Source organism: Melopsittacus undulatus, chromosome 5 (assembly GCF_012275295.1).
Source record: "Melopsittacus undulatus isolate bMelUnd1 chromosome 5, bMelUnd1.mat.Z, whole genome shotgun sequence".
Taxonomy (NCBI): domain Eukaryota; kingdom Metazoa; phylum Chordata; class Aves; order Psittaciformes; family Psittaculidae; genus Melopsittacus; species Melopsittacus undulatus.
In genome coordinates this window covers 72,340,695-72,355,593 of record NC_047531.1, presented here as the reverse complement: position 1 = coordinate 72,355,593, position 14,899 = coordinate 72,340,695, and the positions used below count along the sequence as shown (strand labels likewise).

General features: G+C 42.4%; 1 protein-coding gene across 1 annotated transcript; it reads left to right on the top strand.

The window, feature by feature from the left end:
- Positions 1-3,981: 3,981 nt before the first annotated feature.
- Positions 3,982-11,487, top strand: LOC115946311 (uncharacterized protein C12orf50 homolog). Its single transcript, XM_034063323.1, has 9 exons — positions 3,982-4,035; positions 5,480-5,603; positions 5,963-6,133; positions 7,163-7,240; positions 7,333-7,554; positions 8,435-8,554; positions 8,716-8,916; positions 10,733-10,824; positions 11,395-11,487. Exons 1-9 carry the CDS (start codon positions 3,982-3,984, stop codon positions 11,485-11,487), a joined length of 1,155 nt encoding a protein of 384 aa, XP_033919214.1.
- Positions 11,488-14,899: the final 3,412 nt, after the last annotated feature.

Sequence of the window (14,899 nt, the reverse complement as noted above, 5' to 3'; positions counted from 1 at the left end):
GTCGCTAAAGACACAAGATTAGACAACAAGTTAAAAAAGGGTCAGAACTCTTGAGCAAAACGGAGTCACATCGTAAAAGAATCTGTAAAGAAAGAGGGGGCAGGGCTTGACATAAGAAAAGCTAGTGCCTGGAAAATATAAAGTACTTTTAGCTTAACTTAGGTTGTAGAAAGAGAACAATGTTTATGTTGTAAATCTGTGGAATTTAGTGGCCCCACTAAACAGGAGTTGTTTTACACTAGTCTTCTGAAGTATCTTTAGTTTTAAAGAACAATGTTTGTGTTGTAAATCTGTGGTGAGATAATAGGATTTTTAGTGACTGTTCACTGAACATGAATGAGTTATTTCACACCATCCTTCTACTTATCAGTTAGTTTAGAGACAGAGCCTCCCAAACATCTGCTAGCTTGGGATACTCCTTGTCTGCCCATCCTGCTATAAAGCTTGCAGGAAGGTCACACTGTTTTAAATCTTTGCTAGTTATCAGAATAATTACAGATATGGCTGGTGTTAGCGAGTTGTGCGATTACTGGGGCGTCCAACTGTGCCAAAGGGGAAAAGTACACTGTGAGGAAGACGGCTTACTTCATCTTGAAGACCCCTACTCACATGAGGAAGACTGCTTACTTCATCCTCGAGACCCCTGTCCGCAATCACCGCAGAGCAGCACACAGACGCTAAGAGGAGGCGATTCGGAGAAAACTCCAGGAACAAACTTGCCAACAAAGTTTTCAAGCTGACAAGCAGGTATTCTTTATTGCGGCACCGGCAGACACGGGGGATAACTCCTCCTAACATGTGTCTCCCTATTGCTACACAAGCCATCCTTATATAGTCCCTGGGCATACATACATATTCATGAGGCTACGTATGGATTTCATCATTTTCCAGAAAGCTCCCCGCATGCGTACAGAATTGTGGTGGTGGTCTCTGAGGGTCATTTACTTCTTCCAACAATCTTCATCACTTCTGGCAGCCTTTGAAGCACGCGCAGTAGATGCTTATACCAGTTTAATTGGTTTGCTAGTACCAGAGACATAATAATCCTCCTACTTATCAGTTACTTTACCCGTAGCCTATCCTGGATACCTGCTATTCCCAGATACTCCTTATCCCTGTGTCCTGTTTTTCTAGACTGGTTTTCTTAAGACCACATCAACTGTAACAATTTATCTTGTGCCAGTATGTTCTCTATCTGTACTCTATTTTTTCTATGTATTATGCACCTCAGTAATTTTCCACTGCTACTGTTCCAAAGCCATTGAACTTAACATTGCTTAAAACTAATTCTAAAGGTTTATAAATTCCATTTTGTGATTTTGTGTTCCCCTTGTTTCAGAGGAGACTTATAGTAATAGGATCCTGGACCTAGTTATAATAGTCCCTGCCTATACGTTGGAATTATGAATATGTATGTGACTAATGGAATTGTGAAAATATATAAACCTGTAACAAATGCTAATCATTTGCACCTCTGGCTACGGTCATGCTCCCAGCGCTGTTTGCTTTTGCTTTATTGACTTTGTCCCTCAATAAAACCTTGTTATCTTGTGTAGAGGAGTTCGTCTTTTACACAAGCAACATCACGCCAAACATCTCCCCCCCACCCCTTACTTCTTGTTTTCCCAGTCTGTCTGTAGACTTCCTTTTCCAGCTCGGGAAGTCAGAATACTGGTTGGGTCCCTTGAAAGTTTCCCAGTACCATTATCTTGGAATGGAACCGTTCCTCGCCGGGACCATTCCCGACACTTACAAAAAGCAAACACAACACTTGCGTGAGCACCTGGATGCATCACCGTCCATTTCGCCACAGACTTGCAGACAAACCCCTCGCCACCTGGCGGCCTCACTTCCCTCGGCCGGCACCGGACCCTCGGCGGGGGCTGGGACACCAAGTGCCTGCCGCCCGCCCAGCCCCGTGAAGCCCAAACCCCCGCCCCGCCCCGGCCACCGACCGCTCCCGCTTGGCCAGCGGCTCCTCCATCACCTCCGTCACGAACAAACACGGCACCTCCCGCTGCACCGCCACTTCAGGACCACCGCAGCCAGCCCCGCGCCGAGCCCACACTGCGCCTGCGCCGCTCCCGCGGAGCGCCACGGGAGGTGGAGCCCGATCCTGCCCTCCCGCCGGCACCTGCTGCACGGCCCTGGGCGCGGTGGGATGAACGTGGCTGCCCGTTTCCAGCGGCTCGCAGCCTGGGGTCGGTTCCGCCGCTCTGCGGCGCCCCGCCCGCCTGCCGGCCTGGGACAGCCCCTTTCTCCACAGCGGCGACAGCTCCCGCCGGGCCAGGGCCGACCCGGCCGCCACAGCTGTGCTCGGACATGGGTCCAGACGGCCGCGAGGCTGAGGCCGAGGCCAGCCTGAGGCCCCAAGCTGTGGGGACCTCTCCATGAGGACAGCCGCCTCCTGTCCTTCCCCAGGCTCTCTGCCTCGGCCTACAACCCTTGAGTGTCTGCCGGGTTGGCTGTGCCTGGACGCCAGGCACCCACCAAAGCTGCTGTCACTGCCCTCTTCAGCTGTACAGAGGGGAGAACACAATGAAAGGCTCGGGGGTCGACACAAGGACACGGGCAGAGATCACTCACCCTTTTCTCTCAGTTTATTGCCAATCGCAACCGAGCAGGGGCGTGAAAAAATAAAAGTCAAATCTGCCAATGCCTTCCCCCCACCAGTGTCTTTCCTGTTGGCACTGGCCCTGTTGGACACATGGGAAGCCTCCAGCAACTTCTCCCTGTAGCCCCCAGCTACCACATCTTTGCCACACAAACCCAGTGCAGTTCTTCCTGACCAGCCTTGCTTCTGTGCCCCATGTAGGCTCAGCCGCACAACTACAGAGCCTCTGTGTGGATAGCCCCTGGCACGGCTGATCTGTCCTTCCTAGGGCTGTTCCTGCCCACTGATGGCTCCTTACTCATGGCCTTCACCTGCTTTCCTGAATTCTTTCCCCTGTGTGCCCCAGTCCGTCCTACCCTGGCACACCAATGCCGTACAGCACTGCTGTGCTCTGCTGACTTGTCCTGTGAGTCTAGTCACCATGCACTGCTGGGTTGGGTTCTCATGGAGTTTTTCTGATTTGTTTGGTTTTGTGTTGTTTGTGCTTTTTTGTTGTTCCTTCTCTCAAGGAACCACTGGTCTGATGCACTTCTGATGCTGCTATGAGCCACTGATTCTTTTTCTTGCAGTTTACCTTGTATCTTCCCGTTTGGTTTCATCTCTATCCTTATTACTCTCCAAGCAATGGCATTTTTCTCTCCAGAGGTCATTTCTCCTTTTCTGTGCTTCCATTTCTGTTTTACTACCAAGTTCCCGTGTTTTGTTCCCACAGTGCACGGAAACATTCATCTCCAAGTCCCTGATGTCAAATCTACAGCTTCTTCTCCCCCACAGATACTTGTTATTCAGAGGATGCCTAGGACCTGAATGGGATCAGAGCTGTTCTTTAGGGACATGAGTGTCCGCTGCTCTTTCTGCTGTAGCTGTGGCACTGGACATCACAGAAACAAGAAAAAACAATGAACCCCAGCAGTGTAGGCAGCTAACACCTAGCACCCTACTAGCGGGAAGCAGCAGTCCACAGAAAGAAGTGCAGTAAGAAACGTGGGGCACAATGACTTGGGTTAAAACCGCTCAAAGAATAATGTTCATCTTGGTGTTCTCAAAGATTTGTTTCCAAGACCGCAGGTTCTACGGGAAGAAGTTGAGTATTATTTAAGCACCACAAGATGGGTTTGTTTCAGTATACGTGAAAGAAAATTGGGGTGGGAGAATAGGAGCCTCTTTGAGATGGTCTGCTTTTCTCTACTTTGATGAAATGAGATCAAGAAAGATGCTCAAGCTGGACAGGCCACATGGAACCATCACGCTGATGTCACCAACTAGAGGAGCCGTTGACAACCACGAAACATTCTACGGAACACAGACTACTGGCTGCGACTGCTTTCGTCAGCTCAGCACGTCTGTAGAGTGTGACGGAGGTGAAAATGGCCATGAATGGGACCGAATGCTATTTCCAGTTTTATTCCCCCTATGCACAGGTAAATACTTTAGATCTTAGAGTGGTTTGTATCCTTGATTTTCTTGATATCTCCATGTTGAAAGGGAGGACTATTATGTAAACTTTCAAGTTGACATGGCACTCTGTGTCACGGCAGTAAATCAAAAATAAATCAAAATACATCATTTTCGGAGGTGACGAGAAGAGCTAAAGGTAATCTAAACTCTATACAATTTCAACTGGGCACAGGCAATCAAAGGACACAGAAGTTAGAAATCACACCTATAGACCACTCATCACTTTCTTACTGAGTCAACATAATCCTAATTCTGAACAAATAGACCATATTTGTAATTTGGTTTTGTAGGAACTTCCAGAATTCCTGTAGTATCTCTTGTTTAAAATAAAACTCTTCCAAAAGGGATTGTCCTCAAAAAAAAAAACCAACCTTAAATTCCACTGAGTGAAAATCAGGGTGGCTATATGGACTCTTCGTGGTTGCCCACATTTCATCACTGGGGGATGATTGTCACTGATGGGTGGGAAATCGGCTTTGGCTTCAGATCCCAGCAGTTCTCCAGGTAAAGGCCAGTTCTCCTGACTACAGTCCAGACATGGCCTCTTTCTAAATGTCTGGAACTGGGTGAAACCGACCTTCAAATATTCTAATATTTTTAAGTGTGTCTTTGTTGCCTTAAAAGTTCACTGAGAAACAACAGGTCACCTGGCATATGCAACTCTAAGCTGGCATGTGGTTTGTATCCAGGACAGAAACCTGAGTTTACATTTGTCACTGTGACACTGTTATAAAGGGACTACTGCATCATCACCCCCATTTATTAAAACCAAAATCCTTTAGAAGAGCAGAGTCCCCTTTGTGGCAGCCACGGGGGTATGGGAAACCAGTGTGACTATCCAGAAATTAATTTTCCTGGGGTGCAGATTCTGTCAGTGAGGAAAACCTCTTGGGTGTGATACTGTGCACCCGCTATGGAAATGGAGATATTCACATCTGTTCAGTGGATTTAGAGATATGGAAATACAGGTGGAAAGGAGCAAGTCCCTTCAAAACACATATTTTAGTCTGAAAAGTGACTTTCTGCAGCCAAGTTGAAGTTTCCAATGGGAATTGGAAAAAAAGATTTTTTACCAGATTTTTAAGTCTGAGTGTGCCAGGTCTGTGCAAGGATTACAACTTTTCAAATGTTTGGGTTTTTGTTTCCTGCTGGGAATCTTTGTGGGGGTTGATTTTCACTTCTCATCTCCCCACAGACCCATGTACTCTAATAGTAAGAGAGTAATTATGTAAGGTTTGCACATGTACAGCAGATTTTATTCAACGTATCTTTAAGTGTTCTAAAATATCAGAATACGCTCCCAGCAAGTCTTACTTGTATGTGCACAGTAGTTACATCACGTAGTAATCCATTAAGTCCATTTTTACTAGTTCATTTACAGTACCTGAAAACTGTTTCCTCCTGCAGCAGAAGTTGAAGAACACTGCCTGCTTCTGGGAAAGACAACCCTCAGGCTGTATGAGGACTAACTGTGCCTTTCGGCACAGCAAACCTCGTCATATCAATGGACTTTTTCTGCCACCTACTACCAGTGAGTAAAAATATTTTCTCAACAGATTTTTCATTAGAATTCAGGAAATATACTTCTACTCTTGTTCCAGTGCTTCCATATTGTATATTAAGGTAAGGAATGTACCCAGGCAAGACAGTCCGGTATGATACGCTATAGCAAGATACCGAATTCAAGGAATGGAATTGCTGTGGCATTGGAATAGGTTTGTTACAGAAATTTTGCCTAACATGTTACAAATCATCATAGCTACCACTGATATGAAAGATAAAGTCATGAATGGTAGCTTAGATTGCTTAGATCCACAGAGCAGCAATGTTTTTGACTTGAGTATTTGGTAGATTAAATCTCTCTGGTATTGCTCCTGCTCTTTTCTGCAGATGCTCCTTTGCCACAGGGTGATGAAGAAGAGATTCTGTCTCCAGCCCAGTGTCAGGGTGCACTCACAGGTCCAGAGAATATTGTAATACCAATTCACCCTCCACTGATTATAAACCTCAATGATGAAGAGGATGATGAGGAAGATAATGAAGAGGATGATGAAGAGCACTGTAAGCAAGTTTTTTCTATCCTCTATAAGCTAATGGAATGGGTTTTGTAAAACATTACTATGTACTTCTCAGTCAACTGATCATTAGAATAAACATTATTTGAAAAAAAGAGTGGTTGACAAGTTGCTAAAAGAGTTTCCAGCAAATCTCCAAATTCTCAGACCTGACAGTCACCAGCTGTGAGTGAGGCACCATTTTCTCACTCCTGTGAAATGCCCAGGTGTATGCTTCAACAGTGTGGTATAACTCACATTCCTCTTTCTCATTAACTAGACTTTAAAGGTGATCCCCAAATCAGATAATATGATCCACAATGCAGATGGCCATCAAATAGTCTTCACAAGTCCTCGTAATTCAGGGATGACATTACAGGCTTAAGAGGTATTTCTTTTCCTGGAAACAGCCTTCTGAGCTAGGGCTGTACTCACTCACCAGTGAACGTGATGGAAGTCACTGGTTTGGTTACAAAAGGCAATTGTGTGACTTCAACTAAAATAATTTGTGCCACTGATTTCCTCAATTCCGTAGGTAGTCTCATTACAGAACGTTATTCTGAAATCTAGCAAACAAAATCCATATCAAGCTCTTTCCTCATTTACCTGAATGTGTATGTTTATATACTCAGGTCCTTATGTTTTAAAAGTTTTTAAATGTGGTTGAACCATTCAGTGGATCTCATTTAGGGATGAGAGATCCATAGGGAAGGGATGAATTGCACATTGCCAGAGAGTGAAAGCGAGAGAACAGCCTGCTCTAAGGCGCACATTGCACAAATCACACTACTAATAATTTTAACTCAACACATGTTACCTTCTTACAAGGCTTGTAACTGCAATTCCCTTGCCCTTGGAAGTACCTATCTAAAGGAATGATTTCACTGTCTGGAAGCAGAGGTTGTAACTGGGATGGAAATAGAAACTAACCCCCAAAAACCGTAATCAAGTGAAATTCATTATGTATTTGACTGTTAGGAATTGTTGAAGGTCTTTGCTTAGTTATCTCCTAATCTTTTAAAAATGTTTCCCACAGATGTTTCTGACTGGGTGCCTAAGACTACTCAGGCCATCGAAGAGGAAAAAGTGATAAAGGAAATATGCTATAAATCTGGTAAGTATGAAAGGAGTTGTCACTCTTTTCTGAGCAGCTGTGCTGCGCACACAGTGAACTTTGGGTTTTTTTTCCTTCTTGATAATGTTCAGGAGATTTTTATGGGATTCAGCGCCCTGAGCAGCAGCAGTCACCCAATCGTGTGTCACCATCTCAGGAGCTACGGCGCTTGGAAGCTGCCCAGGGGGACTTGCAGAAAGGCAAGTACTTTTCATCACCTCGGACAATGAGTACCACTTGTGAAATGACTCTTACAAGGAGAAACTGTGACACAGTTTGCTCCTCCTCTAAGGAGGAGTCTAAGGCATTTGCAAGTATCATAAAAATAATTTTTCTTGTTATTTATGTGTGTGGGTATCATACACATGGTGGCTACCTGCATCACTTGTTAATGGAATATGTGCAAATGAGCTTTTAACCCCACATATACTTTCCAGAGATGCATAACACTGGTCTTTCTTTTGATTTTTCTTCACAATCTTGATTTATGTAGTGTAATTTGAACCATCCTAAGATTTTTTTTCCCTTTATAGTATTGACTGACCAATTTGGAACCCTAAATTATTTCACAGAATTTGGCAGATACTTGGCTTTCTCATTTCTACATTTAAAATGCATGTTATTTAATAGTTTTGATGATTTTTTTCTGGCACATGTTTATATATGTTTAAGAGTACAGATGAGAGAAATAGTAAGAAATATCTGGGTTTAAGGCAATTCCTTATTTGTCATAAGATACATTCTGAGGAAAGGATAGAAAGATTTACCCAAAGCATTTCTTTAATTGAGTTCTCTAAGGCTTTAAGTTCTGTGATGACAGGTACCTTGAGAATAACATCAGTTTGGTCAGGTAGCATTCATAAATATCAGTCATGAAAAGTGAGAAGCCAAAGAAAAGGCAGGTAACTTGTTAGCTGGTTCTTTCCTTTGGAGCCAGTGTCTTCTTTACTCTATGTACGATGGTATTTTCTTAGAGGGCATGGGTGTTATAGCTCAGCTAGTGGAGTTACTCCAGGCAGGATCCAAAGAACAGCCAAAAGAGAGAGAAGAATATAAAAAGAGAGTTGGAAGGCAACTGCACTGAACTCATGAGATGCTCACAGAGGTGGGAGGAAGCGAATGGCAGTGCCCTTCTGTCACCTTCCCAGTGTTTAAATACCAGCAGCAGAAATATTCTTTCTGATGCTTTCACAGGTGACAGCAACATAGTTCCTCCAGAACTCAAAAACACAAGTAGAGAAGGAGGGAGTACAGGAAGGAGAGTAGCAAAAGGGAGTATTTCCAGTACAGCTTGCAGATCCTTTGAAAATGGAGGTAAGATACTTGAGCGTGAACTTCTCATAGCTGAACATTCCCTTATGAATGACATATGTGTGTATATTTGGATTGGGTTGTCCACAAGTAAAATGTTTTTTTGCCTTCAGTCTTGTCTTCCAGCATGAAATAAACATTATTATTTGTTTTTTCCCTTTTAGGAAGCCACACTGCCAGCCCCAAAGTACAGCCCAGTTCCAAAACAAATGGCCAATGTAAGGATGGTGAAACTTCTTCTCTTCCACATAAGAGAGAAACCGGGAGAAAGTCTTACTTCAGTTCTTCAGAACCGCGAAGATCCGCATATGTAGTCTACCGTACTGTCACTGTCACCCAAGAACCTAAGTTCGCTGAACCTAGAGGTGAGTTCCTGCTTCAAATGGAAGATTTTTAAAATACCTCTAATAGCCCTGCCTGTGTTGTGCTACAGTTGATTGTGTCCCTGCAGGTAGAATATGAAGATTTATGGTTAAAGATGGGCAAGAGTAAATCTGATCCAACGTAAATTTCACAAGTAGGTTGCAGGAGTACACACACAAAGAAATGAGCTTCTCATAATCAAGTACATAATTTGAATTTATGTGCCTTTCTCCTTGCCCTGTCCATGATAACTCTGGAAAATTGTTTATCTGTCACTTCATAAAAATTAGTTCTAAAGTATTTCAATAACCCTAAGTTAAAAAGTCATTTCCTCTAAACAGTTTTGGTCACCTATCTTAAACCATGTTGAATCTCCATCTCGACGTGCCTCCAGGTCTTTCCAATGAAGGGAACTTCATTCATATGGAGAAGATAGGTTAAAGGGAATGAATCCCAAAATCAGTACTCTGTCTCAGAAACTAGCAGTTGTGGGGTTTTTATTTTTGCTTTTAATGTTTGCTTTGATAAAATGTGGACAGTTGGGTGCAGCAATTACAGAAATGGCATTCTTAATGTGAAGACTACATCTTATCAAGCTTCTGGGTTAAAAAAGGATACAGCACGTCTAAAACAAGGTGATCAGCATTATTCTTAGAACAACCGTTACCATTTTGGTTACTGGGTTTTTTTTTTTTTCAGCAGCTCCTGAGCCATCTGTTCAGAAATGCTCCAAAGGAAAGAATGAGCCTGGCAAAAATAGGAGACGTGGGACACAAACAGAAAACTATGGTAATACTGCAGTGTTGGGTGTAAACTGAACATTTCAGGTTTAGTCTGGAATTAATAACGTGAATTAATGCATTTAGTATGGAAATAAGAGAAAACAAGGGTACTTAAACATAGCGTTGCCTTTCACCTAAGTGTATTCACAAGCAGGGATAAAACAGGAGAACTGAATAATGGATTAGTTTCCTCTAAAAGCAGCTTTTTGGAAGATTTTCAGTACAGGAACATGTGCTTAGTTAAAGTCCTCAACAGCCATGGCAGAATGTCCTGGGTTCAGCTGTAGCAGTCATTTTTCTCCTTCTTAGTAGCTGGTGCAGTGCTATGTTTTTTGACTTTTAACCTGGGAACAACGTTGATATCACTGATGGTTTTAGTTGTTGCTAAGTTATGTTTACTCTGATCAAGGACTTTCTCAGTCTCATGCTCTGCCAGGGAAGAAGGGAAGCTGGGAGGAAGCAGAGACAGGACACCTGACCCAAACTAGCCAAAGGAGTATTTCATACCACAGCACATCATCCCCAGTGTATAAACTGTGGGGAGTTACCCAGAAGGCCCAGATTGCTGCTTGGGTCAGGCTGGGTATCAGTTGGCAAGTGGTGAGCAATAGCAGTTTTGTGTTATACCTTAGTTACTGGACTGTTCTTACCTCAACCCGTGAGAGTTGTGTTTTTTCAATTCTCCTTCGCATCCCTCTTGGAGCTGGGGAAGGAGAAGTGAGCTATTGGCTGTGTGGTTCTGAGTTACCAGCTGGACTTAAACCATGCCTTGCTTGTAAGGTCCTCAGAGCCTCATGGAAAGCCTGCAAGATTACAAAAACTCGTTGAAAAGATATATATATATATATAGACAGAATCTGTACTTAATCTTAGCTTCTATTTTAGAGGTGCTACAGGACTCCCTGATGCATTCATGGATACTTCAGATAATGTAGTATTTGTAATCATGTAGTATCTGATTCACCTGTCAGGCTAAGAAAGTCTTCCCAGAAAGCACATCTCAAGTGAGGAAACCATGTCTATGCTCTTCCCACAGACAAATACACCTCAGGATCCTATAATGCACCAACTTGGGGGAATAGAAATCCACAGGCAAAAACATTCTCCAAGACTAAAACAACCATTCAGGTAACTGCTTGATAGAGATTTTGACCATCTGGTCTCTCCCTCCTAGAAAGCAAAATTTCACAGTAACAAGTTCCCCAGCCAAATCCCCAAAGATTCCAGGCAATGCTGAGCAGTCTGAAATAACAGTTAAGTGTCATATTGCTTGGCAGACATGAAATTTGGCCTGATTCCTAATTTTGTATAGTATTACTGATCTGAAGGCAAAAGTTGTACCTGCCTTTAAAGTGAGGAGCTACAGGAGGGGCTTAGGCTTGTGGCACTGGACAAAGCTCAGCAGAGACACTGCATGAGTGTGGTCTATTTGTCTCTCTTTGCTTATGTAGCATCTCCAAAAGCCAAACACTGATCAGCCATGGTCCAAATTCATGGAAGGAGTCAGGCTAGCAAACATTCACAGGATGCCCTGAGGGCCCAAAATTAATAGATCTTACAGCTGAGCAGAAAGCAGAGGTGACAACTTGACCTTGTCTCCTGTGTTGACAGTTTACTACTTAAACTGCTTCTGAAAGAACGTATAGTTTTGCCATAAGAAATTATGCACAAAATGCTGTGTTTCTATTTTGACAACAGAGACAAGAAGACATGGAAGTGAACCGAAAAGGAAAACTAGGTGAAGATGGGAGGGAGAGGAAGCGATATCTTGAATTCAGAAGAAAAATCTGAATTGAAATAAGGAAATATTCAAATGAAAAAACCAAAGATGATAATATTGCAAATTCAAATAATAAGATGCAGGAAGTACACGTGATGTGTCAGAACTCTTCAGAAACTTTGAAAGAGTGCCCTGAATTATCACATATAAAGTTCATAAATATATTCAAGAAGTTTAATCTCTTACAAAAGTTTGTTCCGTGTATTGATTTTTGCAAATCTTTTTAATGCATAATGAGTAGTATGAATAAAAGCAATTAGTTTTACTTAGCAATTGCAGAGGACTTAATGTTAATTGCAACAATACTGCATTCCAGAAAGTAGCTTCTTTTGGGGTGAAACCAGATTCTTAGATGGTTTAGTGGTTTGGCTGACGTTCTGGGGCTCAGTCAGAGTTTGATCTTGAGATTTTGCCATTTTAGCAGAGCAGCAGAGCTGTGGACATCATTGTAGTACATTATGCCTTGCAGCAATATTTTATATAGTGTATGCCCTAGGCAATTTAAAATCTCAATTCAGAGGGATGCTGTGTCCAGTCACATAAGACCTCCTGCCTGGCCCCATCTCTGACAGTGCAACGAGAAGTTCTCAGATGATCATCCGTTCTGGTTGACAGTAGAATTGAGGAATAGAGTTGCTTTTTGGGGGAAGTCCTGTAAGATCTCAAATGGGGTCACTTTTCTCTGGACAGGATCTGCAGGCTTTTCTCGGCATAGATTGGATTTGATATTGGACAATGTGGGGCTGCCAGCATCTGAACGGTAATATGATTATCCATAGTATCCTCCTGGTCTTTTTTGTGTGATCTCCAAACCCCTACGTTGTAAGAGCTGCTTTATAGGATCTGAGCGTCATACTAGCTGAGATCATAAAGAAACAGCACCTCCTGGTGCAGTCTAACCCAACTCCCCAGCCCTGAGAAGTCAACCTACCAAGCCAAAGTCAAAAGCAAATAGTTCTCAAGTCTCTTAACATGCCACTGTTCCCAGCAGAGTATTGGGCTAAGTGTCAGGCCCAGCTCAAGGGAAAAAACCAGAAATGCTGGGAGGAGAATGACTTGGCCATGAGAGCAATACTTGTCTGATCATGGATTGTTGTGGAACCAGAGCCTCATTACAATATCTGTTCCTTTTTCACTGGATCTTCCTGCAGAGAAATTACAGATACAGTTCTCTGTAGTCGTTACTTGCTCAAGCTGGCAGGTCACAGATAGTGTGAAACACCTCATCATTGTACAATAAATATACAGTTCAACAATCTATTAACAGTTCCTGTGAGGTGTTTACTACTCTTGGCTGATATCAGAGGAACAGGAAGGGATCAGTGGGTTGTATGATGAAATTGTTATATAAGATTTTCCTGTAGCACATTCCAAGATCCACTAACGTAATAAAAAGACATGCATGTTTTCCAGATCACAGGTGAATTCCATCTTATGTTCCTTAATCCCCTTGTGCCTGGTTGTCTCCATCATTAGGGCCCCAAGGAGGAGCCAGAGGATATTCATCACTTCATGCAATGAGGTCCTAAAGATTGTATTTCTCTTTTCATATACCCACTGCATGACAGATCTCCCACAGTGGTTAAAATTAACAGTACTTGAAAGTAAGTTCTGAGATAATATGCCAAAGATCAGAGTTGGAGGGCTACTGCAAGAGAGTTGAATTTACCCTAGTATTCTGTATGCATGTGCATTATCTGCTGGTGAATTGAAAGGAGAAGAGGAAAGAAATTTGTTGCTTTCACCTTATACATATTAAAGCATTCTACACTTTTTCTAGATGGTACTTCTAACAGCACATCAGACCTTTAGAATAGGGGAATCATCTTAAATAGTCAACAGATTAACAGAGGTACCACCTATATTTTATTAATAGTTTGCAAAGATTCCAGCCAGAGATTCTACATTCCTGAATAAACTTATACAGCTGAATTGAAACCACCAAGTCCCAGCATCTTAGCAGCACTGGTGTTTTACATCAGCTGTTTATTACTTAAGGTAGCAAAGTCCATCTCTAGTCAACACCCAAATATGAAAAAATGGGTTGTTGTAAAATAAAAACAAAGCGAAACTTCCCCAGGAATTATAAAGATCGCTTAGAAACGAAGGATTTTTACAATATCCTTCTAATGAAGACATTTACTTATAAAATATCCCTTGTATAGCAATGCTTTATGTAAACTCCTACATTTCTTTTTCAAAAAGGCTGTGGATTATTTAAGTATCTCTGCAGTCACTAGGGGTCAGTGCAGCCCCAGGAGTGGGCTCGAGCAACGCCCAGGAGCGAACTTGAATTAGCGTGAGCTTCATTCCAGCTCTTCAGAGCTTAACCCTCTCTGCAGTGTTCTGTAATAGCTTTAAGAGAAAAGGGTAGAGAAGGCTTGTTATGCTTCCGAATTCAGGGGGTCGGTACAACAACCTGTAATTAAAATTGCTAAATGGCTCTTTTTAGTCTCTTCAAACACAGGCATGATGTCTCCCTACTTCTCCCTCTTGCTACAGGCTTTCCAAAAGGCATTTCTGTTACCTATTGATCTGGACAGCCCTCACCACAGCTTCTTCTCAGTGAAATAGTCTTTCAAATGAGGTGTTCATAGATTGAGAGCCTCCTTTAACCTTTCCAGTCTGGAAACCTTTTAGATAATTGTATATCTTTCCACATTCTGGTTTTTTGTTTGGTTTTGGTTTTACAGGTGAAGATAATGATAGAAACATTACTACGGTATGTAATATTTGAGACACCTGTTATGCTTCAAACACAAGTGAATTCCTCCTGCTTCTTTCCTCTTTTTGAATGACTAAGAAAAAGGTAATGAGGAGAACTAAGTTTATGGACTGAGAAGGTAAAGTGAACAGCCAAGACTTCACTTTGTTTAAGAGCACATATACAAAATACACTTGTTTTAGGGGTTTTAGGACTCATTTTGGAGCAAAACAAAGCAATGGCTGTCAAGGTTGGTATCCTTCTTGTTGCTGTTCCTACATGATGAAGTTTTATTAATGGATTCCCACTGTAAGTATAAATATGCTGCTTACACCTTTACAACTCCTCCTGTCCCCCAGGAGAATCTGCAGATCAGATCTTGAAGATTATTCTGCCTTACAGGAGTAAGTAATCTGACATGACCCGTGGTAATTCTATTGATTTCAACACAATTATTCCTGTTCTGAAATCCAAGTGTATTTTGAGTGATCACAGAAGAGTGACCTCCAAGGTTTTCATTGCAGCACACATTGCAGCCTGCCAAATTGGTATTGCTGTTGGAGATAAATGAAAGCATATAATGCAGCAAGACTTTAATTTTCGAAGCAAAATTTGCAGACTGGGCCAATATAGTAGAGGAGTGCAGAAGGAGCAATAAAGTATGGAAAAGTGACAACTAGTTGCAAGTCAGATAAAACGTGCTTTGAAACAGCTCTTTC